Consider the following 27,050-nt stretch of genomic DNA (forward strand, 5'->3'; position numbering starts at 1 on the left):
AGGGCAAGGACCCTCTGCCATCATGATCCATGGACGGATGGCCCAGAGCTGCACTCTTCAGGATAGTCTCGGTCACATTCCACACCCTCCAAGGGGAGATGTAATACCACCTCGGAGATTATTGCCAGCATCACTGCCTGAGGGCCAGATGCACCGAGGCGATCAAGGGCACCCAGATTACCACAATCAGTGCATTTGTACCATTGTGGGGAGATATATTCATACCTTTATGGCCACTTGGGCCCATAAACAGGGACCTAGGTAAGCGCAAGCAAAGCGTGTTCTCTTCGTGAGGGAGTGTGATCATGGGATCTTCTTCTCTTCGACTCCCACTAGACTCTCTTGGAATCACTGCACCCTTGACTGGCTGCAATTACCTTACACACGGTGATGAGGATTTCCAGCTTGTAGCCATGATTTTGTATTGTTTTTTCCTTACTGAATAGAAGTCTCTTTCTTGTTAAAAAAAGGCTACTCCATAGACTGCACCACATCCTTACCAGATGGGGTATCACCTTCACCATCTGGCATCACCATCATCCCTAGGAGATGGTTGAGCTTCATTGATTTACCTCTATGAGTGGCCATCTTCTCTGCCACTGATGAGTGTGAGGAATGTGATCCCATTGATGAATCTGGATTTAGTGCCGGCGGAGGCGCGCTATGTGGGCCAAAAAGGGGTATTGGAGGGTACCGCAGGATCACTTAGGTTCCACTCCTGGGTCCCAATGCAATGTAGGTAAATGCTTCTTCTCTCACATCTAGAAACTGAAGCTGCCACCAGAGGGAAGGGGCCCGCATGCTTGCTGCAACTGTGGAAGTGGATCACATGGATGTGTTGTAAGGGTCTCTATGGCATATTTGGAAATAAAGTAACGACCCTCATGGTCTATTGAGAAGATCATGCAGGGTAGGCCATTTGAGACACCAAGGATTCATATACGATTGTCACAACTAACCAATGCACAACCTGGCAGACCACTCCCTCATAGTGGCCATGCCTTAAGCAACTTTCATCTCCTGCAAGGTCGCCTTCTTCTATGGTTGACACCTTGTTATGGCATTGCCATTGAAGCAAAGATGGCCGCAATGAGTAGATCTTTTTACATGAAGTTTGGATGCTAAGTGTGTCCAGGAATAATGAACATGTTGCATTCTTGACAATCGTGACCAGCCTTTTGAAGCTAGTCAATGGTGGTCCGGTGTGGAAACTGAACTTGACCCGTCTTGGATAAGGTTTCAAATAGAGGAGAGGGTGTGGGCTGTATGAGACCTTATGGAGGAAAGAGTATGTACAGAATAATTCAAAGTGCCTCAATAGCCTACTGTGCATCTGGCCCTCCAAATCTGCCAAGCTTTAATAACCTCTAGAGCTTAGTCTACTACCAGGTGAGTTGCCCAGAAAGGAGAAGTAGGACAAAGTATGGATTGCTCCAAGAATAGCATACAGATCAAATTGCCGTCACAACTGCTCCTTGAGTAACATAGTATGGTCCTCTCCTTATAAAAGAGCAAACAACGCAATCCTGTCCCCAAGTTGCCCCACATGTTAACTGAAGTTGGCCCAGAAATCTCTCAATTCTTTAAAACAATTCAACATTCCATTTGGAACTACAGAGAGGCCCAGAGATCTGAGCTGAGGATGACTGCCCTCTTTGCATGCACAATGGGGAGAGTCTTTCTACAGCACTTGGAGATCTACTGCTTGCATTCAAGATTTGCTACTTCACAGAGTCTACAACACAGTTTGTAACTGATTCCATGGATAAATGGTGCTATTTATTGATAAACAAGTGATATTTACAATCAAACTTTAGCTCAAGTAGCCCCTTTCTCTTTTCCAGACATGTTGCTCGGTTATTAGTCCCTAGCATCATAAAGAAATCAGCCTTATATTCATACCTGCTTTATTGAACCTTCCAATGAAATGCATAGAAGAGGTTGCTTCTCAGAGTTCTCTGCAAATAAACTCAAAATAAAATGAGCATCTGCATTGATGTTATATCTTGGAGAGTGCCAAAAAAAAGACCACAAGAAATGTGACACAAACAAATAGGTAGAATCATCACATGGTTGTAAGTAGGTCAAAACATTCCCACCCGATTTTTTCATTGTTGAATCCAAGCTCTCAGATGATGAGAAAAAACTGGTCAGATTCATTCCTTGTCTTGCATGATTTGATTCAGACATTGAAAGGCAAGACGGACGATATCCTCCAAATTCAGAGTTCTCTTCATCCAGGTTTTGAGAGGAAACTGTGGCAGCAGAAGACATGTTCTCACGAAAATTAATCTCGTTCCTAGATTTTCTTGACTCATCTGGCAGTAAGGATAAAACATCTTCGATTGTGTCCCACCTCTCATCCTTCACAAGAAATCCAAAACAACTGTTAAGATTCAAATATGGCACATTGTGTCCCACTTCTCATCCTTCACAAGAAATCCAAAACAACTCTTAAGATTCAAATATGCCACAAATCATTCTTTCTTTTGAAACGTTCATGAAACTCAATACTACAAAAGGTCATCAAAGCCTGCTTGGAAATAAAGCCTGCTTGGAAAACCACACACAAAAATGGGGAAATCATGCTTGATTGACTGACCGAAACAATGTGTCCTATACTCTGTAAAGCTTATCAACTTTTGCTCTAAATGCATTTGGCACTTTTTCTACAGAGAACAAGCTCCTATTACTAAAGTGAAAAAAAATCTCTAAAACCCAGATTACAACCCTCATATAATGCTAATGACTGAAGATGGTGGGAGAAGGGGAGCATATTGATTCCTGGAGGCTGATCATGCCAAAAGATGCCGCCCTCACCACTAGACAAGAAGGGATCTGGGCACCAAGTGCAAGGAAAAGCATAGTTCCTCTCTTGCATGGCATGGAGGCTGTCCTGAATATGCTCCCAATGGCCCTGAAGACTGTGAATGATAATGATCCACATAGCCAGGATGACCTCTGCAGGGAGTTGCAGAGCCCTCAACAATCTAATAAAGGCGTCATGCTCCTCAAATCTGCTGGGTTCATTTCATTCAATCCAAGCTTTTCAGGAATGTTTCTTTCCACTTATATAAACCTCATTGGGTGCAGTTATTCGTGGTCGATTCCATGGTCTCCAGTTCATGCATTTTGAATGAAGGAGCAGCAAATAGCATGTATCCGTGTCTGAAGGGTCATAACAAAACAAATAATGTCCCCGAGATCATTGGGCCGACGTGCAAGGATGGTTTCACACCATCACAAAACGATAAATCTACTCTGACCCCCACAGACAGTCCTCAAGAGCTTGAATAGAAGCTTCCGAAATTAGGCCAAATAGTCAGTTATCAATTCGGCTCGTTTTCAGGTAAAGCGCTCCCATTGCTGAAGACTCTCAGGGTGGACCAAGCATTTTAGTTTCTCAATCCATTTTGCCTTGCATTATTGGCCACATCATGCCTGCTAGAGCACAGTGGATTATCATTTTGCATGACAACACGGTGGTGGTGGTGGTGGTGGTGGTGGTGGTGGTGGTGGTGGTGTGGGTGTAATAGGTACACCTATGCCCCTAACCATAGGGCAGAGGGTATCTCACTCTGGAAGCTCCTCACAAAATGACCTCATGTCATTGGATCAATGGGAGAGACTTTAATATGGTCGGGCAGCCAGTATATCGAAGAGGTTGACATGAGGGTACGGTACACATGTACCATGCAGCAAAATTATGTGTGATGAAGGATCTTGTCACACACAATCTCACACCGCCTTCTTTATCCTGAGTTTCACGATTCTTTAGCAATCCACTTTTATCACTTCAAACTTTAAGAGAGGTGTGTGTGTGTGTGTGTGTGTGTGTGTGTGTGTGTGTGAGAGAGAGAGAGAGAGAGAGAGTGGCTCTTGGATGCACTCTTTCTCTGATCTCCAAGATGAATGCCAGAATTATTTCCAGAAATTATTCTCCGCTCCTAGTTCCCCATCAAATCAAATGACTGAGGCTAGGACTGAATTTCTCCAATATGTTTCTGGAATAGTGGAAATGGATGATGCTCTTACCTTGGAGAGACCTTTTACTGACACAGAACTTGATAATGCATTGTTCCACCTCAGCAAATATAAGTCCCCGGGCTGGGATGGCCTTACGGTGGAATTTTATATTTCTTTTTGGGATGATTTGAAAGAAGTCCTCTTGCAAATGATCAATGTTGCCTGGCCAGAAAATCAATTGCCGCACTCTTGGAAGCATGGCATAGTCAAACTTGTGCCCAAAAAACATCTGTGTGACCATATGTCAGATTGGAGGCCTATTACTTTGATGCCTGTAGTTTACAAACTCATTACCAAAATGATTGTGCATAGGCTTCACAAGATACTGGATGCGGGACTTCATCCTCATCAATATGGGTTTGTGCCGCGAAGACAAATCCATGACAATATATCCAATGCCTTGACTGCAATTGAATATGCTAAGTATTCGCATCAAGATGTGCTTATATTGCAGCTGGATATTGCTAAGGCATTTGACACTGTTCAATGGGATTTTATCTCTCAAATCATGACCAAGTTGGGCTTTGGTCCCAAGATGGCAAATGCAGTTTACTGGCTTTATTCTGGCTCTACTTCTCAGTGCATTCTTGGGGGTCATCTTTCTCGGTCATGGACATTGGGTCGATCAGTTAGACAGGGCTGTCCTCTTAGTGCTCTCTTCTATGCCATTGCGACCCATCCCCTTTTACTGTATCTTGATCATCTTACAAACACAGGACAGATGACTGGTCTTAAAATCCCTGGGGCTGGATCTTTTTTGGCACAAGCATATGCTGATGATTCCTTCTTTATGCCACAGAATTCTTCCCGGGAAGTTCAAATGCTTATGACCACTATATGGCTTGGCAACGGGATTGCATGTCAATTTTGGCAAATCTAAATTACTTCCCCTGAAACAATGTGACTGGCATTCTATTCTTTGGCCGGGTCAGGTGGTGCATTCCAAAGATGTAGTCAGGCATTTGGGATATCCAATAGGATGGCATATCACCAGGAAGCAGCAGCTAAAATGGATCTTCCAAAGACTTCAACATAAACTGAAATACTGGAAGATTTCTACTTGGCCTCTTCATGTCAGGCTCAGAATAGTACAGTTCATGGTAATGTCCTGTGTCCAGTTCTATTTGTCTTTCCTGCATTGGTCCTCCAGGGATATTTTAGCCTTTATGTCTCAAGTTATGGAGATGTTATGGAGGACAAAAACTGCTGTGAAAGCATTGAGACTGATGAAGATGGAAATGGTGTGCTCTCCTAGGATGCATGGTGGACTTAATGTCCTCAATATAAGATATCATGTACTTGCAAGGAAGGCGACTATGCTGCATACTTTTTTCCGCCAACAACAGCCATGGACTTGTATGCTAGCATCCATGTGTGTCAACATGAGGACTTGTGCTTATGGTCATTGGATTACTGATCATTGGGAGGTTGTCATTGGGAGATTTGTAGGGAAGATACCTGGCTGTCCTTTCTCTACTGCTCTAATACTTGACTGGAAACAAGTACTTTCTAAGGTCAAATGGGCTCCTGATAATTGCTCAGGGACAAACTCAATGAGGAAAGAAAGTATTCATTGGAGTGCCATCTTTGACATTCCACTCGCTTTACAGGAACCTTTTCGGGCATACAATCTCATGAAATTGGGAATTAGATACATACATGATGTGGTAGATGATCAGGGCTATGTCTTATCTTTTCCTCAAGCCACTGCTTCCTATGCATTGGGAATGCATCATAGGTCTATATGGAAGAAAATTGCTGATTTATTACATCCTTTTCTACCTGTTCCTCCTGTGGCGGACACAGACAGGCTTACAGATTGGCAATTACAACCCTCTGCTACATGCATTCACTGTTCCTCTTCCCGCCTTAACCTCCATCAAAGCTTACAGGCTTCTTCAGCCTGCTCCATGGATTCAGCAACATGCTAATTCTCTGTGGCATATAAGGAAGCCCCTCTCATGGTGGCGGAAGAATCTCGGGATGTTGTGGAAGTGTAAAATGCCATTGAAACAAAGACTTTTTCTTTGGAGATGTATGACAGGCACATTGTCAGTGGGGGTCACACTTGCTAAACGTCACATTGCACCATCCACATGTTTAAGATGTCAGGCTCCTTCAGAGACTGTTCTTCATTTGCTTTGGCACTGCCCGTGTTCTAGGATCCTCCTCAAGAGAATTTCAGATTATCTTCGGCTCCGTTTCCCGAGTCACAGATTTGGGAAACATTTCTGGCTCTTTGGCAGATTTATGAGGTCTTTGTCTCAATACTCACTATTTCTCTCTTGGGTGAGATATTGGGCTCTTTGGACAATCTGGAGTGAGCATAATTTGGCATACTTGGGTCGACAGATTCACAAGTCATATGAATCTTTCCGAGCCTCATTGCAGCAATCCTTATATGATGCTTGCCATGAGGGTGATATGGATGCTTCTTGCATAGAGCTTTTCTTTTTATGTTTCTGATCTTTGGGATACTCTCCATTTCGGAGACCTCCCATCATGTAAATTTATGAGCATATAAATATATTGCACTTGATATTACCAAAAAAAAAAGTGTGTGTGTGTGTGAGAGAAAGAAAGAAAGAAAGAAAGTTATATTAACGTCCACGGGAGGCCGAATCCGACCTATGGGACAGATCAGGTACATCCATTTACATTCCACTCTGGGTATCAATGCCAAAGAGGCATAAAATTGAAAAAAAAATAACTCAAAATGAACTCTTAAGACTCTTAAGAGTTTAAATTACAATGGGTTCTATTGCATCTAGTTCGAAATTGAGGTTCAAAATAAAAATAGCTATATTTCATCCATGGATGGATTTGCTCTTGAGGGGGATGGGGTACGGAATTCTTTAATGATTGCTTGTCCTCCTCTGTATATTGCCCATTTGCCATTCTTTCTTGCTTCTTTAACTTTATTCAGCTCTGCCGATTTGTTCTTGAGTTGTAGCGGGGTGAGTTCATCAGCTATCCATACCTTTGTCCATATAGGCAAAAGTCTCCTATATGGACAACAATGAGTTGTAGCGGGGTGAGTTCATCAGCTATCCATACCTTTGTCCATATAGGCAAAAGTTTCCTATATGGACAACAATGAGAGAGAACTGTACACCTTATTGGGTCCCAAATTACACTGAAGGGTCCCCCTCCTATTGCTAGGAGTATATGCATTATTATCTTTGAAGAGAATGAATGAAGGACCGACTTTGGACTGTAGATAAGCCAAACGCAAGACCTTTGAAAGACCAAGAGTCGGGCTGAACTATACACGATTGTAGAGGCACCAATGATGACCGATCTCAAGCCTATGTACTCTTCCAATGGAATGTAGGAAGGCTACAAATCTAAGGCTGAGAGAAGGGGCTGATTGGGACTGTTCTAGGCTGTCTGGAAGCATCCAGATTCCATACCTATCATCGTTTTGCCACATCCCTATTGGTGAAGGTAAAACGCATTCATTCATTCATTTTCAGCATAGAAAACTGTATGTATGCTGAAAACGCAAGGTACTGAAGTGCTTCTACTGGCTGAATGCTGTTGATGCTGCGTTTTGATGTAGGGCTCAATGTTCATGCGTTGATGCTCCTTGTGCTGAAGAAAAACACTTGACTCCAATGATTATGAGATGAGATGATGATTGCAATGCTGAGCTATTTATATGCTTCTCATGTGCTGGTCGGCTGTCTGAAAGCTGGCCGACTGCTACATGACTTGCATAAATGGATAATGTATGGATAATGTTGAGAATAATATGGTAAAAATATGTTGCGAGAGTTTATGGTTCCCACCCCTCTCATTCCCAGGCCCCATAGGAGGATGCTGCACTGCAGTTATAGGATGATTGTACCCTTGAGGATGATGTTGCGCATTCGCATTGTCATGGTACCTCTCCAATTTTGAGGACTAGCTCTAGTTTTTCCCCGGAGTGGGAGAGAGATCCCCGGAGTGGGAGAGAGAGGTAAGGTTTACATCGTCAAATTCTCCCTCCCTTACCTATGCGAGAAATACTTCCGTCTCTAAAGGGGGTCCTTCGTCGACCACAAGATCTGGTCGTTCCTACTCTGCGTCCTTGTGAGGATTGTCTCTTGGAACATTCAAGGTCTTGGTCGTTTTTTTCCACGTCGGCAGAAACAAATTGTAAAAACCCAATAGAGAGGAGGTGCGTAGACTGGTCAGCTTGCGCTGCTTTGTCCTACCCCCGCCTGCCCCTCTGCTACCCCTACCTGCCCACTGCTGCCTCCGCTTGCCCCTCTAGTGCCCTCCATCTACAACCCCCCGCCTACCCCTTTGCTGCCCTCGCTTGCCCTTCTACAACCCCCGCCTGCCCTTCTGCAGCCCTCGCCTGCACCTCTTCAATCCTAGCCTGCCCATCTGCTGCCCCGCCCGCCCCTCTGCTGCCCCTGCCTGACCCACTGCCTTTGCTGCCCCAGCTGCTCCCTTCTGCTCCTGCTCCTTCTCCTGCCTCTGCCCCCCTTCTTCTGCACTCGCCTCTTTTTCAGCAGCAATTTTATTTGGATTCAAGTCGGCCGCCCACTTTTTTTGATTGGTTTTATGGCTTCTTCTGTCGCAACAAATCTTTCCTCACCCCCACTGAGAGAATCATCAATTTTTCACAAGACGAGGTCACCTCTCTTCAGCACGACATTGACCTTGAGGTCCAAACCACCCTTGTTGCGAGAGTTTATGGTTCCCACCCCTCTAGTTTGCAGGCCCGTGAATGGCTTCTAGCAGCTCTCCCTTCGGACCTAATTGTGCACTTCCAGGATACTCGTTTGCTTGGTCGAGGCTTCTTCGAGGTGGACTTTCATTCTTCAGAAGCTACTTCTCAGGTTTTGGCTGGCAACCCCTTCCCTCTTGGTCCTAGGAAGATTTTCTTCTTTCAGTACCAGGTGGGCTTTGATCCAGTGGCGGAGGATCAGCGCCTTACCCCGGTCTCACTACGGTTCCTTGCTCTTCCTCGGTCCTATTGAAAGCTTTTAGCTTCCATAGGGGCATCCTTTGGCCAGGTTCTAGAAGTACCAATCCTTTTGAGCTCTCCCGCCTCAGCTTCCGCGGCCGTTACCACCACTCTTGATGGTGTACCCCGGGTCCTTGTGCTTGTTCCTGATCCATCGATTACTGATGATCATGTTATGCTTCAGAGACCTGACGGATCTTATTCCCGCCAGAGGATGGAGATTGCAGGTAGACCCGACCAATGTCGGATTTGTCATCGACAGGGCCACATTGCTAGAGATTGTCCTAGATCGAGGGGCCATGCTAGGAGGCGGGGTGGTCCTGCCCATCAGAGCAGTTGCCGAGACTCCAGTTGCTCCTTTGCCACTGCAGACAACACAACGTTGGGTTGTGGTTAGGGATGGCAGGCACCCTCGGACCCCCGTACCTGCCCCTTCACCCACACCCCTTGTGGAGCACCCTAACCCCTATGCAGCTCTTGTCTCACAGGATGTTGAGACTTCTTTGGAGGATGAGGCTTCGCAGGCACATGATCTAGATCCTTCACAAGAGGATGCTGCATTACAGTTACAGGATGATTGTTCCCTTGAGGATGATGTTGCGCATTCGCGTTGTCATGGTACCTCTCCAGTTCTAAGGACTAGCCCTGGCTTTTCCCCGGAGTGGGAGAGAGAGGTAAGGTTTACATCGTCAAATTTTCCCTCCCTTACCTATGCGAGACGTACTTCCGCCTCTAAAGGGGGTCCTTCGTCGACCACGAGATCTGGTCGTTCCTACTTTGAGTCCTTACGAGGATTGTCTCTTGGAACATTCAAGGTCTTGGGGGTTTTTTTCCACGTCGGCGAAAACAAATTGTAGAAACCCAACTTCATTGTGCAGTCACAGGTGGACCTATGGATGTATTGCTCTTGCAAGAGCATAAACTGGATGCTAGCCCATGTGGGAGATCAGGCAAGCTTCTCTTGGGACACACCTTTTGGTCACCAACTGTTGGTACCAAGGGTGGTGTCTGTATCTCTGTTTCAGCTTTGATCTTGCCTTGCATTATTGGACATGGTGTCATTTTGCCTACGAGAGCACAGTGGATCCTTCTTATGCAGGGAACTACACGCATTGGTATTCTCAACCTCTATGCTCCTAACCATAGAGGTGAGAAGATTGCCTTTTGGAAATCTCTCACTACACTAATGCTTCTTGCCAACCATTGGATTATTGGTGGAGATTTTAACATGGTTGAGATGCCAATGGATAAAAGAGGTGGACACGAGGGCTTGGTGCATCCTCTTGAAAGAGCGTCTTGGGAGAGGTTTATACTCTCCATTCATGGCAGAGATTGTTGGCATGAGGATGACATTTTGAGGAGACCATCCACTCTTCTTTATTCATGGTCTAACAGGAGAAGAGATGCAGGATGTATTTATGCACGGTTAGACAGATTTTATGTGGATGATTGGGTGCTTGACAGAGGTGGACATACTTTTATTGCTACAGGCACCTCTAAATCAGATCATTGCCCAATGGTTTTATAGATTAGAGATCCGAATTGCCATGGATCAACACCCCATGTACACATCCCTGATCATTTGTTTTCAGATGCAGAGCTATCGCGTCGTATGCTTGATATTTGGAGATCTCATGATTTCTCACAGGCCTCTGAAAGCCTGGCCTTTGCTCTTTGTGATATTATTGACTTTTATCCATAGTTGTTTCTCGTACCAGTACGAACAGGTTCGTACGGTACGATACCATACGAACGATATCGTACGTGCTTGATATTTGGAGATCTCATGATTTCTCACAGGCCTCTGAAAGCCTGGCCTCTGCTCTTTGTGATATTAGTGACTTTTCTCCATAATTGTTTCTCGTACCAATACGAACAGGTTCGTACGGTACGATACCATACGAACGATATCGTACGGTACGATATGCCCGTTTATGACCGTTGGAGCTGCCCGTTTACGACCGTTTTCTACGCCATTTTCTGACCGTTTTTGCTTGCCTTGTGACATGTGTTGGGCCAAGTCTTTGGCACTTGGCACTTGCCTATGCCATGGGTCATTGAAACCGGCCTCTGATAGAAACCAGAGTGCGGTAGACTAGCAGTCACCCGTCCACTTGTAGTCTAGATGTGAAAAGAACACAGATTGGAGCTAGAGTGCCCAAATCTGAAAACACAGCGACACCTGTTGGCCCCAAAGCTTGGCGCCCCTTGCGGTATTTCTTTATTCAATTATAATAATATGAATGGCTGAGTACAACACAAAGATCAGCCAAGAGTTTACACCTGTATATCCAATCTGACGGCCCACAAATCCTTCTCAGCACAGAGGATCTATGCACACAGATCTGTGTCTCCAAATAACACATTGTGCCTCAGTGTACCTGCAGAAAGTACAGAGCTGTACTTGCAATCGTACAGCACTGTACAGCCTGTATTCAGCAGTTGCAGGCGCCTGTATCAGTCCCACAGCCCTGCGCTTCTCTGTCCTCAGCAGCACCTGCAGTCGTACAGGGTTGTACGACTTCTGTACGGCCTGTTTCAGCTCACAGCTTGCAGAAAACAGCAGCTACAGCATAGATACAGCAGCCGCCTCAGTTTCCTTCTGCTTTTCCACGCTAGAGTGAAACACTCCAAAAGTGGCCCTCTTCCCCAAAATAATCCCTAGGGCCCCAAACTTATTATTATAGTAAGTCCCTAGGGCCACTAAGGCCTAGGGGCAAACTTTAATAAACATTAAAGTTTAATGTTTCTAGTTCCCCCCTTCACACCTAGGGATGTCCACACATCTTAAACTCTGTCCGGGCACCCCCCATGTGAATCATAAAATATTCTGACTCTGCAACCACCATGCCCACACTTGTACTGTTCCATTTTCACAGGGCCATGACATACCCCCCTCTTGAAAAATGGCAAGTGTCCTCGATTGCATTCTGGTGATGCATCAAAATATCCAAAGTGAAATATACAATATGGCAAGATCAGCGTCCCAATCTCTCTAAGCCATATACATGTATCAATATTCACTGCAAACCAATGGCATAGTAATAGTCCAAGTTGTATACCACTGTGAACCATACATATCCACAAAAATCTCCATGTGACTAGTACACATATATCATAGAAGTCCCATAAACAGATGTACTGTCAGCCTCAGTACCTTCGGGTGAGTGAAAAAATGCACCAAGCGACCTCTAGATGTCATCTGAGCCTGTCTGTATCAAGGGAGTGGAGGTGCTACCCCCCTTTTGAGCATCAGGTAATGCTCCGGACCCATGCTCTGCTGAACCTGAATGAGCCACAATAAGAGTCGGCTCTAACTCAAAGGCATCGAGATAAAGCTGCAAAACCTGAGGTGAATCTGTTAAGTCACCTTCCTCCATCCACTTCGCATCCATCGGTGAATAGTTCTTGAACTTCACAAGATAGCGACGGGAAACTTTACCTCGTACCTTCCTTTCTTTATGTGCCAGTATCTGCTCTAAAATCAGAACCTCATCAAGTTCCTCAACTTCCGGCTGAGCCTCATCTGATACATCCTCAGGCACATCCCCACGGAAAGGTCTAAGAAGACTCACGTGAAAAGCATTGTGAATCCTCCAGTGATCTGGTAACTTCAATCGATAGGTTACCTCACCAATCTTTTCCAAAACCTGAAAAGGCCCATAATATCGCATGCTCAACTTAGGGAATAAGCGCTCTTTACCCTTCATCTTCTTGAGTCTAGCCTTTTCAAAGCGCAAAAGAACCCAATCACCCAATGCAAACTGTAAATCACGTCTGTGACGGTCTGCGGCTTTCTTTTGCTTCTACTGAGTTTTCTGGAGGGCCAACTTAACTCTCCGATAAGCTTCATCCAAGCTCTCCACATACTGATCAGCCTCAAAGATCTTATCCTTTGTATGCAAAATGGGTGGTACTTTCTTCCCTCCTTCTACAATCTCAAAAGGCGCCTTGCCTGTCGAGCTATGTACAGTGTTGTTATATGCAAACTCCACCAAAGGAAGATACTTTTCCCATTGTGGCTTGTGCTCTGACACATAACACTTGAGAAGATCCAACACTGTAGAGTTAGCCTCTTCTGACCGACCATCTGTCTGTGGATGAAATGACGATGAAAACTTGAGAGTTGTACCCATGTTGTCAAACAACCCTCTCCAAAACAAACTCGTCATCCGTGGATCACGGTCACTAATGATAGACGTAGGCAAGCCATGATACTTGAAGATGTTCGCCATGAACAACTTCACCATATGATCCACTTTAATTGTCTTCCGCACGGGAATGAAATGAGCCTGCTTACTGAACCTGCATATGATAGTCCAGATGCCATCATTTCCCGTTTGTGTCCGTGGAAGATCAAATACAAAATCCATGGCAATGCTCTCCCAAGGTCTATCCGGAATAGGTAAAGGCTGTAATAACCCTGGTGTCTTCTGACGGTCAAACTTTACCTTCTGACATACAATGCATTGCCTCACAAAGGCATCAACATCTCTTCTCAAGGTTGGCCAATAAAAGAAAGTCTCCACTGCTTTGACCATGGCGTCAATACCTCTATGACCTGCATACGGTGGAGCATGACTTTCAATCATAACCTTGAGTCGCAATGGCCTGGTAACACACAGTCTGCCATGCATCAATAAAAACCCATCTCTGAGAGTGTAATGCTCATGCCGCTGACCCTCAGACATCTGATCATACAACCTTTCAAAGTCCTCATCATGGGCATACTGCTCTTTCATTTCATCAAGCTCATGATGATAAGCAAGTGAAACTGCAGAGACCTGTGGCTTGCGTGACAAAGCATCTGCCACTACATTCTTTTTGCCTTCCACCTGCACAATCTGGAAGTGAAACATTGACAAAAAGTTTGCCCAACGCATATGCTTCTCTGAAAGCTTAGTCTGCGTGAGGAAATATCGCAAGGTCTGATGACCTGTCTGCACAGTGAAATCAACCCCAAGCAAGTAGTGTTTCCAAGTAGAAAGAGCGTGAATTACAGCCAACATCTCTTTCTCATACACCTGCAAATGCTTCTCAGCATCTTGCAAAACTCTACTCTCATAGGCTATAACATGTCCCTCTTGCATGAGAACTGCACCAATGCTACTTCCACATGCATCACACTGGACAACAAAAGCCTTTCGGAGGTCCGGTAACACCAATACTGGGTCCGAAGTAAGCTTTTCTTTGAGCTTTTTGAATGCTGTAATTTCCCGATCAGCCCATCTAAACGGAGTTGCTTTCTTCGTCAAAGCATGAAGAGGCGAAGCAATTTCAGCAAAGTGCCGTATGTAACGCCTGTAATAGGAACACAATCCTAGAAAGCTGCGTACATCATGCACGGTCCTCAAAGCTAGCCAATTAAGTATTGCTTCCACCTTTGCTGGATCCATACGGACTCCATGACCAGACACAATATGTCCCAAGAAATGTATCTCTTGCAAAAAGAACTCACTCTTCTTGCCATTAACAACCAACATATAGTTTCTGAGTTCTGCAAACACAATGGCCAAATGCCTTCTATGCTATTCCTCAGTTCGTGAATGCACAATCATATCATCAAAGAATGTGCCCACAAACTCTCTATGAGGCCTGAAAATCCTGTCCATCATTCTGTTAAATGTGGCAGGCGCATTTGTCAAACCAAAGGGCATAACCAAGAACTCATACAACCCAAACGTGGTTCGGAACGCTGTCTTATGCACATCCTCGGGTCTAATACGTATCTGATGATACCTGCTTTTCAAGTCAATACAACTAAAGACTGTGGAGCCCTGTAAGCGGTCCAAGATGTCATCGATCCTCGGTATGCGGAATCGATTCTTGATGGTATTCTTATTCAGCGCCCTGTAATCAATACACATGCGCCAAGAACCATCCTTCTTCTGCACTAAGAGCACAGGTGAGCAAAAGGGTAATGAGCTAGGCTGTATCAACCCTTTATTCAAAAGCTCCTGCACCTGACTCATAATCTCTTCCTGTTGGGCTGCACTAACACGGTATGGCGGTCTATTCGGTGGAGTACTACCAGGAATCAGATCTATGGCATGATCTTCTGGCCTCTCAGGAGGTAATTCTCCTGGCAATGACTCGGAAAAACAGTCTTGAAACCCACTTAAGAAATCAGCCCTGTCCTTATCTAACATTGACAAATTAGACTTAGACTCATCATGTGCATCCTTTACATAAATCAAATACGCGGAAAGATGCTTTTTCATTACTGATGAAATCGCCGAAGCGGATACAATAGGAACAGATTCCCCTTTGAGTTTTACATCCAATACATGCTCTTTCCCTCTATGAGTCAGAGTAATTTTCCTATTGTAAGTATCCACCACCGCATGTACCCTGTGGCACCATGGCATCCCCAACAAAACATCACAGCCATCCAAAGGCATGATGAAGAACTCTTCGCTGTCCACATAACCCTGCAAATGAAGCCGAAGCTTCCCAATGATAGGAGTAACGGGTTCTCCATACCCTGGACAAGCCATATTTGCCTCATGTAACGGCCCCATCTCCTCTGCGCGAATCCCCAATCGGCCAGCCAAATCTGGTGAAATAAAGTTGGCTCTAGCACCTGTGTCAAAGAAGATCAAAGCATTCTGATCTCTCACTTTGCCCCATGCCCTGCACAACTCTGTAGCTTCACCACCTAGCTGCTCCCCCACAAGATCAGGAACTAAGCTTGCAGAAGGCTTTGGTTTCTTTGGCTTGGGCTCTCCTTTATTGTTAGGGTCCCTTTTGGACGTTCTTTTGGGACAATTGAATGACATATGTCCCTCTTCAGTACAGTAAAAACACTTTTGAGCATCTCTCAAAGCCTGTCGTTCCTCAGAAGTCCTCTTGGGCATTGGCAACTTCTTATACTTTGTCTGTGAAGACCCTTTAGCATCACGAGAAGCATGCCCAAATTTTTCAGCTTTCTTGCTCAATTTCTTACTGCCTTTAAATCCAGATGAACCACCCGTGAGTAACGCATTAGCTGTCATAGCATTTTCAATCATCTATGACATGTTCGTTACTCTTGTCTTACAATAATCTCGTACCTCTTTGGACAGCCCACAACAATATTTCTCAACCTGCTCAGATAATGGCACGGCACGATAAGAAGTCACTGGGAGTAGAGCTTCCCAAAACTTCTTGTTACAATCCTCCAAACTATCACACTTTGAAGCATCCAGCTTGTGCCATGCGGTCATAACATCCACCTCAAATGTAGATGTGAGCCATACGGAAGAGAAAACCTGTTTGAATTGGACCCATGTGGTGGGTGCTATGCCCTGCAAAAGAAGAGTAGACCACCACTGCAAAGCATTGCCCTTGAGAAAAGTGGCAGCTTTCCTCACCTTAGAGGACTCTGTGTAATTCCCACCAGAAAAAGCAGCATCAAACTGCTGTAAAAAGATAAGTGCCTTCAATTTATCCTTGGCCCCACTGAAAGTGTCAAACTTCACTGCAGCTCCCCCTTCCTTGTAATCCTTCGCCTTTCCCATAGGCGTTAGATTGTCATATGGAAGTGGCTTCGCAAGATTGCTGCCCCCAACATTCATACCCATCATTGGGTCAACATTTCCCATTCCCATGCCAAGCATACCATACATTCCAGCCATGTTTCCATACATTCCATTATGCATACCTGGCTGCATACCACCAAACATATTGCCTTGCATCCCAGGTTGCATGCCTGCAAACATATTTCCAGCCATACCGGACTGCATACCACCATACATATTCCCTTGCATGCCAGGCTGAAAATTGGCTCCAAAAGGCCCATACATACCCATGCCTCCCTGAGGATAACCCCCAGTCATGGATTGAAACACCGAGCCACCACCAAAATAACCTGGATGCATGTTCTGCTGAGGAATAGGTGGCTGTCCATAGAAGGAACTCTGAGAGTTTGCACCATAAGCATGCTGCATATTCGGAAACTGGCCAAGAGATGTTTCTTGTGGGATGGCACCACTATGACCCTGTGGAAGATTCTTCGAGCGAACCTTCTTCTTCTTTTTCTGGGGCTCTGTGCAGGGCTCTGTGCGAGATCTCAAAAATTCAGCAAATCTCTCGCTTTGTGTGAGCTGCATAAAAGTATCCATAACACTAGCCAATCGATCTTTGAACCGAGCATCATCATCCTCTTTACCATGCACATCTTCTGGCTGTGCTACATCCTCATAAGGCTCAACATCTGCAGCCTGTTCTCCTGTAAAAATATCCTCAGATACATCTCTTTCAGGAGAAGTCTCTTGCTCTTCTTCTTCATGATAGAAGTACTCTTCCTCTGTATCAGACATGTTTGCTAAATTTTCAGCGATGGCTTTCTTCAAAGCAACCACGAGCTCACCCCCTTCAGAAAGTTGATGATTGGTCCCGGCAACGGAACCTTGAAACCGGCCTCTGATAGAAACCAGAGTGCGGTAGACTAGCAGTCACCCGTCCACTTGTAGTCTAGATGTGAAAAGAACACAGATTGGAGCTAGAGTGCCCAAATCTGAAAACACAGCGACACCTGTTGGCCCCAAAGCTTGGCGCCCCTTGCGGTATTTCTTTATTCAATTATAATAATATGAACGGCTGAGTACAACACAAAGATCAGCCAAGAGTTTACACCTGTATATCCAATCTGACGGCCCACAAATCCTTCTCAGCACAGAGGATCTATGCACACAGATCTGTCTCTCCAAATAACACATTGTGCCTCCCTCTGATCAGCCAAGATCACTAAGCAGGCCAGCCATGGGCATACATCTGGCATAACTCAAGTGCATGATACATCATCTCAGCTCAAACATACATGTGCTGTCCAAACTCTGTCTCAACCCTTGTCAATCTGCCATACCCCTCCTCTCACAAGGGGCCAGATAACTCATATGTGCAACAGACATCAAGCAGTAGAAAGAGAGATAGATGACCAGAAACGGAGCTTACCAAGTTCAGCTCGTGACACAGCACTGTAGGAAGCAACAGCACCAATCTGTACTTGCAGGCACTTGTATCCACAACCCTGCTTCACACATGTGCTTGTACTTGCCTGTACCCTCCTCCTGATGTTCACTCTTATGCTGTCCTTGAAAGTACAGATCTGAAAAACAGCACTGTACTTGATTGTACTTGCCTGTACTTGCCTGTACTTGACGGTACGGTCTTTCTGCAGAGAATCAGAAGTAGCCGCCTGCTGGATTTTGCTACTGGTTGCCTGCGCCGTCTGCTACAGTACTGTCCAGCACCTGTACTTGCCCTAGAACTGGCCGTACAGTGTACCTGCAGAAAGTACAGAGCTGTACTTGCAGTCATACAGCACTGTACAGCCTGTATTCAGCAGTTGCAGGCGCCTGTATCAGTCCCACAGCCCTGCGCTTCTCTGTCCTCAGCAGCACCTGCAGTCGTACAGGGTTGTACGACTTCTGTACGGCCTGTTTCAGCTCACAGCTTGCAGAAAACAGCAGCTACAGCACAGATACAGCAGCCGCCTCAGTTTCCTTCTGCTTTTCCACGCTAGAGTGTCCCTTTTGCTCCACGACTCCCAAAAGGGAAGAGAGAGAGAGAGAGAGAAGAGAGGGAAACACTCCAAAAGTGGCCCTCTTCCCCAAAATAATCCCTAGGGCCCCAAACTTTAATAAGTCCCTAGGGCCACTAAGGCCTAGGGGCAAACTTTAATAAACATTAAAGTTTAATGTTTCTAGTTCCCCCCTTCACACCTAGGGATGTCCACACATCTTAAACTCTGTCCGGGCACCCCCCATGTGAATCATAAAATATTCTGACTCTGCAACCACCATGCCCACACTTGTACTGTTCCATTTTCACAGGGCCATGACAGCCATGGCCCATACTTATAATATGCCCACCCCCTTAGCTTCCCTCAAGGCTCTCATTGCTCAAGTCTCAACTATCAAGCCCACCACTCACACCTGGAGATCATGCTCCAAGGGATTTTTGTCTCGCCATCACCTATGTATCACATATTACACCCCCATTATGGTACTGGTTGGAGCTAGACAGATCTGTATTGCATTCTTGTATACCCTACGCATATAGGTTGCATACTGAGCCTTTAGCAGTAGTGCTCCATCCATCACACCCCCCCCCCACTAGCTCAGTACATTAATACAGCTTTCTTTCTTTTTCTTTCTCAAGGCACTTGCCTATGCCATGGGCCATGGGCCATGGCCCATACTTATAAAATGCAAAATGCCCACCCCATAAGCTTCCCTCAAGGTTCTCATTGCTCAAGTCTCAACTATCAAGCGCCCCCCCTACTCTTCAGCACCATGCTTGATATTTTGGAGAGTGGTATACCATCTACTCGGAGCTGATGTTGCTCTCATGTTTCTATGTTCTTAGTACTCCATGATGAGTTTCCATGGACAATTTTGTATCACCCCAGTGAGATAGCTATGTTTATGTTTTCTTTCTGTTTTATTTTCCATTCCATGATGAGATATGCCATGGACATTATTGTATCACTTTGGTCTCATAGGCCCATTGGGTCTTTCGTAGACGCTTAATATATCTTTCTTTCTCTCTCTCTCAACTCTCAAGCCACTCTCTCCCCCGTCTCTCAAGCCTCTCTCTCTCTCTCTCTCAAGCCTTTAGGCTCTCTCTCTCTCAAGAGTCAAGCCTCAAGGACTCAAGCCACGCCCACCAGGACCCCAACCACGGCATCCTCAGCATCGCCAGATCAGAGCCATTATTGCTCGGCATCGGAGGCGCCTACCTCGCTTCTACGACCTCTCCATTCTAGACAACCCCATGGCGGAGAGACTTGATCTAAGGAGAGAAGAACACTTCAACTGATCAGCATACATGGATCTACCTGATATATATTTTTCAGTATTTCCCAGTATTTTCTACTCAGTATCATCTCAAAGTCTTACAATTATGTTCTTATAATTGTAAGACAATCAGTTTATTGTACTTTTTAGTCTCATTTACTTGTTCTCTTTGATGAGACACCAACTTCAGATGCACTCTCAGTTTTGGTCTCATGGGCCATTATGGCCTCTTAGAGATGTTAATATATCATTTCATTTCTCTCTCTCTCTCTCTCTCAAGCCTATCCATCTCTTCTAACTTCTAAGCTCTCCTTCTTCTCTCTCTATTACAATGACGAGGGAGAAGAATGAAGCCTTCAATGTGCATGCTATCCATGTAGAGAAAGCCGATGGAAAGTCCAAGTCATATAGGTGGACTTGTAAGTATTGTGGCAAACAATACACAAGTGGAGTTACTAGGCTTCTCCAACATCTCGAAAAGGTAGGGAGGCAAGTTGTGCCATGCAAGGAAGTCCCCCTTGCTATATCCGATGAGATCTTGAACAAGATCAAGGGTGGATTGGGTGCTCACCGTGATAATGGTAGAAGCTCAAGGGCGGATGATGAGGTCATTTCCCCACCTTGTGATACATCCTCCCCCACCGCCTCCGTCGGTGCCGCCTCCGCCTCCTCAAAGAGACAAAGGCTTGGGTCTCCCACGAGGCAAGCCACTCTAGCCCAAGCCATCGGGGGGGTTCTCTTCTTCTCTATCACATCTCCGAGAACGGCAACCGTTAGCGGATATAGAGATTGCACGCACCATTATTGAGTGCAATCTCTCATTCCATGTGCTCAAGGTAGATCAATGGAAGTCAATGGTGAAAGCCATTGCAAATGTGGACCCATGTGAAGGATGGACCGGCGTCTCCTATCATGACATGCGCACGAAGAGGCTTGTGGATGAGAGGGAGAGAATCAATAGATCTCTCAATCTAGTGCGGGCGGCATGGTCCAAGTATGGGTGTAGCATCCTCTCCGATGGATGGAGTGACCGGAAGAAGAGAGGCATCATCAACATACTTGTCACTTGCCCTCTTGGCACATACTTTGTGCAGGGCGTGGATTCCAAAAAGGCGGGGAGGAAAACATCAGGCGCGTTCATATATCGCCATATTAAGCAAGCCATCATGGAGGTAAGTTTCAAATTGCACTCAAGTCTTTAAAGTTTAAAGTTTAGGCTTTAGTATATGTGATATGTGGCTATGTCATGACTCAAGTCTCATACCGCATATGCTCATTGCATCCATTCATGTGCATTGTGACATTTAGGTCGGATCGGAGAACGTGGTGCAAGTCATCACCGACAACGCTTCAAATTGCCGTCGGATGGGAAAATTGCTGGAGAAGGACTATCCCTCCATAGTATGGATGCCTCGTGCCTCCCATTGCATTAACTTGCTCATGGAGGATATGCGCGGATAATCGCATCACACCTCTATGCTTTATGTACTTTTGTTTGTCACTTCAAACTCATATACAAAGACCACCTAGAACAACGCAAGTAAAGCGCGTTGTTCTCTTTATGAGGGAGTGGGATCATGGCATCTTCTTCTCTTAAGGGAGTGGAATCATGGGATCTTCTTCTCTTTTGGACTCCGACTCAACTTTCTTGGCATCACCCCTCCCTTTTGACTGGCTGCGATTACCTTACACTCTGTGATGAGGATTTCCGGCTTCTAGCCATGATTTTGTATTGATTCTTTCATACTCAATAGAAGTCTCTTTCTTGCAAAAACAAACAAAAAAGGGAAGGAGTGCAAGTTGCGAGGTGGGGGAGGAGGTAGAACTCCTTACCACAAACGTGATTCTCTAATTTTTATTTAGGCTACATTAGGAAGCTTAATAAAGATTAATAAACAAGAAAAAAAATTATAAGCCACGATTACAAAGGAAAATACTTGCAAAGGCCAAAAGTACAAGTGTTAGCCGCCCAAATGGGGAAAATGTCCTTGTCCTTCATCGCAAAAGAGCGGAGATAGCTCTACAAGGAATTAGGATTATTAGATCCTTCTAAACCTAGACTTAATGCAAAGGGCCTCCAAACATTTGGAAGCACATACCCAAAAACACTTTCACACAAAGGCCTTCAACCACCCACATACTTGGGCCTTTTTTAGCCATCTAAATGGATCATCCCAAGCATTAAGATGAAGATGTGGACTGCCATAAGAAGCTGAAGTTGTGGAAGTTCTTAATGGAAACAAGCTCATCAAATTCAAAACCTTTTATGGAAAATGGTATGCTAATAAAGCATGAGTCGTATTTGATTGACTCTACTTTTCTAGAAAAAAAAGATAAGTCATGTTGGAGCAAAGAGGTGATATGCATCCCAAAAAAAGGCATTGCAGGTTGATTTTGTAATCCATGTGCCCGTCCGCCCTCATCATCCACATGATTGGGGAGTAACCCTCCTACTAACTACATAGAAATAAGGAAAACACTGCTTAAAAGTACATCTATGGAGCTCCGTACAAGAATTTGAAAGTAAGATTGAGTTGATGATCACAAGTTGCCTCATGTTCAAGTTACAATATTTGAAAATTTTTTGAAATCTTCATCACAAAGTTAATGTTTCTCAAATGACAAAATGATTACCATTACCACTTTTAAGAAAAGCAGCCTTCAGACACACCGTTTTTTTAGAATCACTACCCAAGTTTCTCAATAACATGCCTTTTTTGAGGAGAACACGTGATCGTGTTCCATCTTGATTGGAGAAGTAGAAGGATGTGAAACATCCCGCACTGAAACTGTTGACTCTAAAGAGTGACGTGGAGAATAAGTTAAGGTTGGAAGCCGACCAGGTGACTGTGGAGAGTATGAGTTCCATTTGGACTTGAATTCATCTCTGAATCACGTAAAAGTTTTGGTGTTATCAACATGAGCTGTAAGAGCCTATTTAGATAGATGCTACAAATTTGAATCATATCTACTGATCTATAAAGGTATTCACTTAGGAAAATCGATAACATGATTAAATAAACAAGGTTTTTCTAGAAAAACAGATTACACGGTACTTTCAAGTAACATTTGAAATAACTCTTCACAAAGGATTTCAAGAGATGAGAAAAGCCTCACATGCCCAAATATTAATCAAGAAGAGAAAATATGAAGGGTGATCGTTTATTGAAATGTCCCTTCCACACACACACCCCGCCCCCCTCTCTTTCTATCCCCAGGCCACAAAAAGCTCATTTAGTGGAATGATCAACCTAAGGAAGATAGCTTTTGGAAGATGATGAAATCTCTTAAGAGGTTGATTAGTTTAAAGGAGAGAATATGTTCTGGACCCAATCGTCATAACATGGCTGGCATTAGACATTTAGGGCAATAAGTGACTTGTGGGTTACTTTGGCAATGTGAAAGGACCCATTTATTAATAGATTCCCTTTTCAATATTACCCACTGCCTATATAACTAGGTCATTGGCTCATAATCAAAGTTCCCTCGCATCTGTCCACAGTGTTGTTCTAGCCTCAGGCTCACGGGTGCTCCCCTTGGAAGCTATGGCACTAGGCAGGAAGGGTGGTGAGCATGCCAGCTCCCTTCGTAGTTGTCTTTAAATCTAATAATGTATTTGGCACATGCAGTCTGAGCTATTATGGGCTCAAAAAGGAGACTTCCATAAAGTACGATTGCGCATAACAGAACATAAGTCATTCAAAATAGGAGGATTACTAGAATACACAATCACTCCTAGAAAATCCAACCAAGAAGATAATTAGGTCATACAACCCCTGTAGCAGGAAGTGACAAGAAAGGGCTATCACCAAAATGAACATTAAAACAGTCCCTTTAGCTTCTGCCAACTCAGAGAACCGTGACTCCTGAAAGAGTGCATTTTGTAAGTTAAATAAAGTTGAAAAATACAGTCTTCCTCCTTTGAAAGACATTACTTTAAGGTGACCATTGTGTTTTGGATGGCTATAATCCACTCTATAACCTCCCTGTTAACCACACTGAAATGCGAACAAATTGAGATGAGTGACCTCCTTTTAGAAGAAGGCGCAACCCACAATCCAACATTTGGCATCAAAGGCTGATCACTCATCAAGAGAAAACTTAGCAAGACTTTCTGCGATCAAGACATCCAAAGGCAGCCTCATGTCTAGTGGGTCACAATCGTACCTGTAGTGGCCTGTTTTTGGGTCTCAATCCTTGGTGTTTGATCAAGGGAGGATGTTGAAAGGGCACCCTCATCTGACCCTCTACTTTGTTAGCCTCCAGCTAGCCGTATTGCCATACTCTCAAGTCGATTGCAGCAGCAAGCTTAGCCAGAAAGTAATCTAGCTGATAAACCCAGGCATCCCAGCCTCTTATCTGAGTTATGGCCATCTATATATGGCAATATGCTGTACAATTTCAAGTGTTTTGACTGTGAATGAAGGATTTGCTATCTACTTTCATTTCTAGTTAAGCATTCTAAAACAATAGTAAAGAGCTTCACAGTCTAGATCCTTAACACACATGCAAAATGTCCACAACTCTCTGCACCCAGCTAAGTCTGGGCTCAGAGATGATTCTTACATGCATCATTTGGAGACTCCAGTAACGTAATACAATACGGAATGAGGAGGGTGAGATGAAAAGCCCATGGACTTGGCACCGATAGTTAAAATCCTGGCTCGGATGTGTATTATAAGAGCTTCTTGTGCCACTTGAGCATATGCTGTTGCAGGTACTTCAGCACACTTGTTCCAAAATATTATGACTACTAACCATCAGCAAGCAATCACGTTGCCATACCCATAATTTCAAAGCCATTGTATCAGCTCATCACTTTAACATGGGCATTGTTTAACATGAATATTATCATATAACAATGTTACTGTAAGAAGACAACAGAAAAAGATGACTCGATAGAGGTCTCTTACCTTTGAGACTTCTTCTCTTCTTCTGAATGACCGCACTCATTCACATTAAGGTCAGTTGAATTGTCAGCCAGGAAACCGGCAAGCACATCATTAGGATCTCTAGTCTTAGAGAAAAAAGCATCTTCCTGTTTTGGCTGCCTTGATTTTTTGGCAGAATCAACATTTTTCTGGCTTAAAGGGAGTAAAGTTGGGAGAGACACAACATGTGGTGTTGAAATGTCAACTTCTCCTGTGATAGTTTTTGTGTCAAGGTTCCTTGCAGAGTTTGGTGGCTCCCTGGAGGGGGGAATATTCTTCCTTTCAACATGTAGTTTGTCGCCTCGGATGCCTGTGCAATTGGTTAAAAGAAAGGTGAGGATCCTGACATTAGCAATGAGCATGCAATAAAGTGCCTTTTTTGGCCTGCCATGGATGGGCCTTAGCAAAACTCTATAATTAAGGCCCTGTTTAGCCTACTCAAGACTGGTAACACTTTGATGAGGTCTTCTCTCTCTCTCTCTCTCTCTCTCTCTCTCTCTCTCTCTCCCCCCGCACACACAGACACCCTATGCACATACACATATATGCGCATATACACCCATGAATTCAAACATAAGAACTCAAACACACTCTCTCTCTCTCTCTCTCTCTCTCTCTCTCTCTCTCTCTCACACACACACACACACACGTACAAATGTACAAAACTCCCCACACAAACAAGCAAACCCATGCAAACTCACATCCCCCAAAGCACTCGCATCTAGCCAACACCGTATGATACCATGACATGGGACGACTTCTGTACTACCACATTCAAAACAACGCCAGGATAATTAAAAAAATGGCAGGCCTGTAGTGCTTCCAACACTAAATTTGAACACACCAAAAACGCTATTAAGTTGATTCCACATGGGCAAGGGAATGTACATTACCGTCGTCTTCTTGGAAGAGAGCATCGATGGCGGCTTGGTCCTTGTGCTTCGTTGCAGGGCGAGGCCTTGATCTCGGAAAAGATAAGCCTGCAAAAACAGAACCACGCCCAGCCCCCCCCACACACACACACATGCACACACGTTACGTGTGCGAATAAACAGAAATATTCTCGCCAAAAAACTTAGGTTTCTGATTGTTGAAAATGAGAACATAGAAGACCTGGGCTACCAGCAGGTCTGGAGAGAAGAGGAGCATCGGCGAGGGAGGTCAGCGACATGATGAAAAGATGCAACTACTACTCCTCCCTCGTATTTTGCATGGCAATATAGCCACCCCACTTCATCTAAAAGCATTTCTAATGTATCATGTGTATGTACACATTTGGTGCGCACATGCTTTGATGGTGGTCATGTATGTACGGTTTGATGGTGGTCTCTATGGTGTAGTTGCAACCCTAGTCATGGATTGACAAGTCGGAAAAGACTATGGCTTCAAACAGCAATGTACTAGAGCATCAACCATGATAGTTTTGCTCGGCATTCAGCATCTTCTTTTTTGCCCTATGGTAAATTATTTGTTTGGGAGTTGTGAAAGCAATAATTGGTATCAAAAAAAGCAGTGTCCACAACAAGAGTCATTGAGGGCACATAAAGCAGTGGCATTTTTACAGCCTTAGAGCCAAAATTGATTTATAAATGAAAGGTAAAGCTTCAGTTTTAAATAAACCTTTAGGGACGTAGGTCATTACACCCCCCCACCTCTCTTTTCTCTGCTAACCATCGCGGACCCCTTCTCTCTCTCTCTCTCTCTCTCCCTCTCTCTCTCTCTCTCTCTCTCTCACACACACACACACAAAGAGATGAAAATTGAATTTTAAATGAACGGTAAAGCTTCAATTTTAAATACACCTTGGGGATGTGGGTTATTACACTCTCCCACCTGTTAAAACCCTAAGATCTCTCTAGATAATTGTTATGCATAAACATGCATAAATCAGGCATAAACTCATCCACCCAACCACCCCCGAGCCCAAGGGATGCACACATGAAATATAATGAAATACCATACCTTTACCTTGATGTCCCATACCATCAAGAGGTATAACTTCAATCCAATACCATGTAGCTATATGGTGAAATGGTAGGTGAGTAGATATGATCATCTCCACAAGAGAGCATAACATAACCTAGCCTCAAGCTAACATCAAGAGACCATAGCCTAAGCCTCAAGATAACATAGCCTTGGCCTCCAAGACCCCAAGCCTCCCTTGAGTGTGCCCCATGCCCCTATTATATAGGAGGGCCCTCAAGTGACTTTTGACTCTCCATTTTCCATGTGTTGCACTCTTGCAATGAAAAGAAGGAGAACTACACTGAAAAATCTCAACTGACTCCCAAGTAGAATTCTCTATTTCCTTATCTTTCCACCTAGTTTTAACCTTAGGGATTAGTCAACTAC

At 44.5% G+C, this 27,050-nt stretch overlaps 1 protein-coding gene across 11 annotated transcripts in view; it reads right to left on the reverse strand.

Moving 5' to 3' along the window:
* LOC147603246 (uncharacterized) overlaps window positions 1-25,928 on the reverse strand; it is a 104,513-nt gene extending 78,585 nt beyond the window's left edge. For 8 of the 11 annotated variants that reach the window (XM_086796739.1, XM_086796741.1, XM_086796738.1 and 5 more), the window contains exons 1-6: window positions 25,812-25,928; window positions 25,592-25,678; window positions 24,681-25,008; window positions 22,480-22,654; window positions 2,100-2,364; window positions 1,903-1,958 (exon numbers count right to left, since the gene is read on the reverse strand). In XM_086796739.1, coding sequence (XP_086652865.1) covers window positions 1,903-1,958; window positions 2,100-2,364; window positions 22,480-22,654; window positions 24,681-25,008; window positions 25,592-25,678; window positions 25,812-25,869 — 969 coding nt within the window. In that variant the 5' untranslated portion in view covers window positions 25,870-25,928. The remainder of the gene's footprint in view (window positions 1-1,902; window positions 1,959-2,099; window positions 2,365-22,479; window positions 22,655-24,680; window positions 25,009-25,591; window positions 25,679-25,811) is intronic. The other 3 variants (XM_086796737.1, XM_086796745.1, XM_086796746.1) reach the window with 3 other exon arrangements.
* Window positions 25,929-27,050: the final 1,122 nt, after the last annotated feature.

This window comes from Cibotium barometz, chromosome 64 (genome assembly GCF_041138505.1).
Source record: "Cibotium barometz isolate CiBa-2024 chromosome 64, ASM4113850v1, whole genome shotgun sequence".
Classification (NCBI taxonomy): Eukaryota; Viridiplantae; Streptophyta; class Polypodiopsida; order Cyatheales; family Cibotiaceae; genus Cibotium; species Cibotium barometz.